This window comes from Protobothrops mucrosquamatus, unplaced genomic scaffold (assembly GCF_001527695.2).
Source record: "Protobothrops mucrosquamatus isolate PMUCROS unplaced genomic scaffold, P.Mucros_1.0 scaffold2209, whole genome shotgun sequence".
NCBI lineage: Eukaryota > Metazoa > Chordata > Lepidosauria > Squamata > Viperidae > Protobothrops > Protobothrops mucrosquamatus.
This window is the reverse complement of record NW_015388301.1, coordinates 240,331-246,873: the sequence shown is the minus strand read 5'-3', so window position 1 is coordinate 246,873 and position 6,543 is coordinate 240,331. Positions and strand designations below refer to the sequence as shown.

General features: G+C 46.7%; 1 protein-coding gene across 1 annotated transcript; it reads left to right on the top strand.

Annotated features, from left to right (window-relative positions):
* The first annotated feature begins 1,262 nt into the window (after nucleotides 1-1,262).
* LOC114923166 (chemokine-like receptor 1) lies at nucleotides 1,263-3,523 on the top strand. The gene is made up of 2 exons (XM_029285764.1): nucleotides 1,263-1,321; nucleotides 2,557-3,523. The coding sequence occupies exons 1-2, from the start codon at nucleotides 1,263-1,265 to the stop codon at nucleotides 3,521-3,523; spliced, it is 1,026 nt and encodes a 341-aa protein (XP_029141597.1).
* Nucleotides 3,524-6,543: the final 3,020 nt, after the last annotated feature.

Genomic DNA, 6,543 nt, shown 5'->3' with positions numbered 1-6,543 from the left:
CCTTCTCCCTGCTTTGTCCTAACTCCTGGTTTGCTTAACCGTAGTTGGGGTAAAATTCGGCTGGGCTTGTCCAGCGCACCAGATGAAAACTGGGTTGCAAACCACTATGGGCTAATTGGTGGGTTTCACAAGTCGCACTCCGTGAAACCTCAATCCACCATGTGATGGCTTAGTGCAAGGGTAGGCAACCTTGGCTCTTTTATGACTCGTGGACTTCAACTCCCAGAATTCCTGAGCCAGCATGGCTCAGCTTGAAACCTCTCCCTTTCTCCTCAGCATGGCTGGCTCAGGAATTCTGGGAGTTGAAGTCCACGAGTCATAAAGTTGCTATAGTTCCCACCCTGTCCTGAGGGATGAGGTTAGGACGGGGTGGGCAACCTTGGGGTCTTTTATGACTCGTGGACTTCCATTCCCAGAATTCCTGAGCCAGCATGGCTCAGCTTGGAAACCTCTCCCTTTCTCCTCAGCATGGCTGGCTCAGGAATTGTGGGAGTTGAAGTCCACGAGTCATGAAGGGGCCATAGTTCCCCCATGCTGGCTCAGGAATTGTGGGAGTTGAAGTCCACGAGTCATAAAAGAGCCAAGGTTGCCTACCCCTGCACTAGACCAGAGGTAGGGAACCTTGGCTCTTTTATGACTGGTGGACTTCAACTCCCAGAATTCCTGAGCCAGCATGGCTCAGCATGGAAACCTCTCCCTTTCCCCTCAGCATGGCTGGCTCAGGAATTCTGGGAGTTGAAGTCCACGAGTCATAAAAGAGCCAAGGTGGCCTACCCCTGGCTTAGTGCAACCCATAAAACCTGCATAATCAGGAAAAATTACCACCAGGACAGCTAAGCTTCCTTGCGATTCTTTAGATCCCAGTTTGCTCCCCACTGGCTGCCAGTGTAGGACCCCAGTCTGATTCTCATATGCCTCAACATAGCTCTCATCATTTCGTTTGGCATCTGTTGCTCACTGAATAGGCATGGATAGGAAGTGAGAGGAGCTGGACCTGGCTAGAACTTAGATGGATCACTAGGAAATTTCGGGACTATCAGCTATAACTGGGACGTTGATAAACTATCCTGGAAAATGGCAAGGTCAAATGTGGTCCATGTGGTTACCCGGAGGTGAGTCCAACAAGGAGACGATACTTCTTTCCTTTTAATATAGCTTTGCTCCTGCTTATTGCAACGTAGATCTTATCCAAGTAAGAGATCATATCTGATTTTATATCACAGTCCCACAGAGCTTCCTGTTCAAGGAAGCCACCCGCACTTATGCTACGCATGGTCCTCAAATTAGATCACGGTTTGTCCTCTGAAGGTATAATCCAAAGGTAAGCAATTCATAGTCTTCCAGACGAGGTCAGATTGCAACTTAGGAGCACCACTCTAGCGTAGCGCTTTGTTAGGCGATGTTCTAGATCAGTGTCTCTTAACCTTGGCAACTTTTAAGAGGTGTGGATTTCAACTCCCAGAATTCCTCAACCAACACTCAAGAGTTCTGGGAGTTGAAGTCCACATGACAAGGGATGAAGAAATCAGACGATCCAGGCAGTTCAAATGGGTATAAAGATTTATTGCAAGCTTCAGCTCTGTACTAGTACAAACTACTAAGGGTCAAAGCAAATTCAAAGGAATTCAAGGTGGACCCTGACTCAGATCTCTTGTGGGCATGAAGGGATTCATGACTGATGACACGTTTGACCCCTCCCTCAGGCTCATCCTGGTTATCTCCTACACTACATGTCTTAAAGTTGCCAAGGTTGAGAAACATTTATCTAGAACCAAGCCTTCATTGAACCAGTAACACTGACCAGTCACCCTTTCTCAGCTTAGTTGGGATAAAAGATAGAGTTCCCAAAGAAAAGGCAGGCTATGAATGCAATGCATTGGTCATTCTGGGGCTATTGGGAGCTACAGCAACTAGAGGCATTGCCCAGACCTAAATCCTACAATTTCCTAGGTCAAATGCTAGACTTTGTGTTCTTCAGGATAAGATCCCATTGTGTCATCCATGAGCTGGGATAAGCTTAGTCGCATTTTTCTGATGCAGTACAATTTTAATAGTTAATAGTGCAGTCCCCTGGTCTGCAAGGCGATCAAACCGGTCAGTCCTAGAGGAGATCAACCTTGACTGCTCTTTAGAAGGCCAGATCCTGAAGTTGAAAGTCAAATACTTTGGCCACCTAATGAGAAGGAAGGACTCACTGGAGAAGAGCCCGATGCTGGGAAAGATGGAGGGCAATAGAAGAAGGGGACAACAGAGAATGAGGTGGCTGGATGGAGTCACTGAAGCAGTAGGCGTGAGCTTAAAGGGACTCCAGAAGATGGTAGAGGACAGGAAGGGCTGGAGGAATGTTGTCCATGGGGTCGTGATGGGTCGGACACGACTTCGCAACTAACAACAACAACAAGTGTAAGGGTGGGATATTACCATCAATAACTTTGTGGCCCTTGGGAATAATTTGCTTTTTGGTAAAAATGTGGTCCTTTGCAAACAAATTGCATTGCTTGGTCTGGATAATGGATAATCGTGGATCTTCTGCCTTGTTCTTATCTCTTTTGACAGGGAGATGTCAACAAATCCGGGTGCCAATGGTTCCTCCTCCCAAGTGCTCGTGGAGGAAAACCCCGTGCGGGACAGCATAAAGATTATCACAGGGGTGATTTTTAGCTTCATCTTTCTGACTGGTGTGACTGGGAACGGGGTAGTCCTGTGGGTCACTGGCTGGAAGCTACGATGGACCTCCAACACCGTCTGGTTCTTCAACCTGGCCTTAGCTGACTTGGCATCCACCTCCCTCATCCTTGTCACCGTGCTCAACTTGGCTCTTGACCTGCATTGGCCTTTTGGCTCGGTGGCTTGCAAAGTGGCCAACTGCCTGTTTGGGCTGAGCGTGTGTAGCGGTGTGCTGTTACTGAGCTCCATCAGTGTGGATCGCTGCGTGCTGGTGGTGGCTCCCGTCTGGTGCCAGAACTACCGCACCCCGCGGCTCACCTGGGCAGCCTGTGGATGCCTTTGGCTGCTGTCGTTGGCATTCTTCGTCCCCAGCTCCTACTTCTTCACCCAGGTCTCTGTGGATAACAATAACCGGAGCTCTTGCAACAACCTGGACATCTTTCAGGACTGGCAGCAAGCCGAAGTCCTCACCATTTGTATTTTCCTCTATCAGTTCCTTCTCCCCTTGCTGGTGATCTCCGTTTCCTACACAATCCTGGTGGTGACCATGCGGAAGAAGAAGCTGAACAAATCGAGCAAACCCTTCCTGGTGGTCACCAGAGTGGTCTTCTGCTTCTTCCTCTGTTGGCTCCCTTACCATGCTTTGGCTCTGGCCAGGATCTCCATGGATCTTGTGCCCGAGAGCATGCGGCTGGTAGCCATCCCCCTCTCCAAGTGTCTGGCCCTGTTCAACAGTTGCATCAACCCTCTGCTTTATGTCTTTGTAGGGCAAGAATTCCAGGATGCAGTCAGGAGATCCTTGCTGCAGGTCTTCAAGACCGCTTTCGAGGAAGCGCCTCTGGCTGCCAACCTCTGAGAGGGGTCACTGGGAAAGCGAGTCTCTCAGGATTTCACTGGCAGAAGAGGGCGTTCTCAAACCATTGGGAGCTTGTGTGTGTGTGGGGAGAGAGAGAGAGAGAGAGAACCTAAAGGACTAAAAACTAGAGCAGCGGTTCTCAACCTATGGGTCACGACCCCATTTGGGGTCGATCGACCATTTCACGGCGGTCGCCAAGCAAGGCTGTCCGCCATTTTTTTCCCCTTTTCCGGCGGGTGCCTTACCTCCCTTGGGCTGGGCCAGCTGGTGGTCGGCCTGCTCCATCTCTGCCGTTTGCCAGCTACGCCTCGGCTGGCACAGGGGGCGGAACCACGCATGTGCGGCGCTCCCGGGCAGGGAAAGTCCTCGACTTATGACCGGTTGGGTAGTCCTCGACTTACGACCGGTTTAGCCCTCGACTTACGACCGGTTTAGTCCTCGACTTACGACCGGTTGGGGGTCGCGGCATTAAAAAGGTTGAGAACCACTGAACTAGAGGCTTTTTAAAAAAAAAGAAAGCAGAAGAGAATCAAAAATTATAAGATAATTAGTGCACTGCCTTCGTGCAATGCAAGCACAGAATTGCTGGATGTGCATAACTGGGTTGGCTGTGGATCTCTCTATTTTGGTCAATGCTGGCTCCCTCCTTTTCCTGTAGTAAGTATAGTGAATCTTATCTGTGTCTGCTCAAACTTGAGTCCCCTCTGAGCTCAGTGGGAGTTACACTTCGATGAAAAAGATTGCTGCCTTACTTAAGCTAGTACAGTTACGCATCTGGTGTGTTTATCGGCTCGACTGCTCCGTTTTTCAACTTGCAGCAGCTTGCGGAGAAGCCGTCCTGCTTATCGGTGTTCAGATGTTCTCACCTCCAAATGCTTTGGGTCAGGCCAGAGACTCCTTTGGAAACTGGGGTGTGGGGGGGGAGAGGAACTGGAGCAGTTCCCTATCTCCCTGCCTCAAAATGTAAATCACTGTAAGAGCAAAATCTGCAGGGGAAAAAAAAAATCCTACTGCTCGGTGTATTTCTGTCATGGAGGCCAGTAGCTGGCTTCCTGGTTACCTTTTCAAGATTTCATCCTATTCCAGTGTTTCTCAACCTTGGCGACCTAAAATGGGTGAACTTCAACTCCCAGAATTCTCCAGTCCGCCATGCCGACTGGGGAATTCTGGGAGTTGAAGTCCATTCATCTTCAAGTGGTTAAGGTTGAGAAACGCTGTCCTAGTCTATGCATTCTTTCCTCCCTTCATTCTAGTTTATGCATTCTTTCCTCCCTTCTTTCCATTTTCCTTGTAAAAATACAATTTTTTCCTCAAGCTGAGCCTGGCTCTTGGTGGCACACAGGCATCAGGGCTGTTTTTTGGGCATTAGATGGAAATAATTGGCCACTGCTTTTACTGGAGAATTGTTATTTTGACTTCCCAGTATAGCTAATAACCCTGAGATTCCTTTACGTAATAATGTTTCTCATTCTCAGCAACTGTTAAAATGTATGGACTTCAAATTCCAGAAGTCCCCAGCTAGCTGGGGAATTCTGGGAGTTGAAGTCCACACAAATTAACGTTCCCAAATTTTAAAAACACGGATTTAGTGTGATGCCCGAGCTTTGGAACTGTAATCAGAGCCCAAGGAATTATTTAAAAAATTTAAATGGTCCCATTTTAAAAATCTAAGTATTGCAAAGCGTCCCTTTTCTGGAGGTTCCCTTTTCTGGGCACCTCTTTTCACTTATGTAGCATAGGATGATTTTTCATTTTTTTTCAAAGCCCGTTGCAGGGTTTCTGTGTCTGCACCTATGGGGACTTTTTAAACTTAATCAATCACTTCTGTCAATTAAAATAGGAACCTGTGTTTTGCGCTCCTTGAGGGAAAACCAAGATATATACTGTGAGTTATTTTGAAGAAAGTTCTCTGTCTAAGAAGAAGGTTTGAGTCCATGACATTATTTAATCAGAATCATAGTTCCCTCTATTATCAAGGAAAACCTGCTCACCTTCTAAGTTAGCTTTCAGATAGGGTTATATTCCTGAAATGGTCAATGCTTAAGATAAATTAAGAGGATCCTTACATCACTTTCATCATTAGAAAGAATAGGACCTCTTTGTTTCTCGGCCATTACTAGCAAAAGCTCTCACTGTTCCCGAAATGTTTTTGTTTGTAAAGATCACCATCAAGAAGCACAGTGTACCTTGGCTACCATTATCCCATCCTTCATAATGTCCTGGGGTGGTAATAGCCACTGTTAATTAATTCACTGAAAAGCAAGAGAGTGTGGCCGTTCTCTAGAATGGATAGGATAATCTCTTCCTTCTGCTTTTAAGTGACCATCTAAAGACCACATCCCCTAAAATCAATTATACCAACCCTTTTTATTTTGTGTAGAGCATGGGGTGAGGGATTTGGGGGGGGGGAAGTTCTACCTTTTTAATTTGCTTCTTGGAGAAAAAAAAAACACTCATTCCATTACCATGGTTAGGTAGCCTGTTCTTGAGACTAGAGAAATAAGATTGGAGAGGCGAATGTGACCCACCCACTAAAAAGAGAAGAATCTCAAGTTTTGTCTGGATTTTCAGCTGCAAAGAGACTTCTAAGACCATTTATGGCCTAGAAAGATGGAGAGCCGTCTTTCCAGAGCTTTAAAGAAGAGTATTTGCTTTCTGGATGGCTACAGACCCCTCTCTCTCCATTCAATTTTGTGGCTGATTTTAAGTGAGACATTATCTCCCTTACTTCAGATCAAGTTTCCTACTGAGGAACTTTACCAGTGTGCGAAACTAAAACCAAAAGTTGGATTGTGCAAGAAAACTAATTCCAACTAGCTAGCAACCAGACTTGGTTAATGATACAGGATGTCTCAAATGATGGCTCTCGTCTCTGGACTGTTTCAGCAAAATGTGGCTAGCTTTGCATATTTTGCATAAAGCAAGGACTCAAGCTAAAAAATTGCCTATTCTTTGGCCCCCCAGACTGATTGTGGTGGAGGAAGAAGCATAAAACAGCTATCTGCTGCTTAAGATAACAA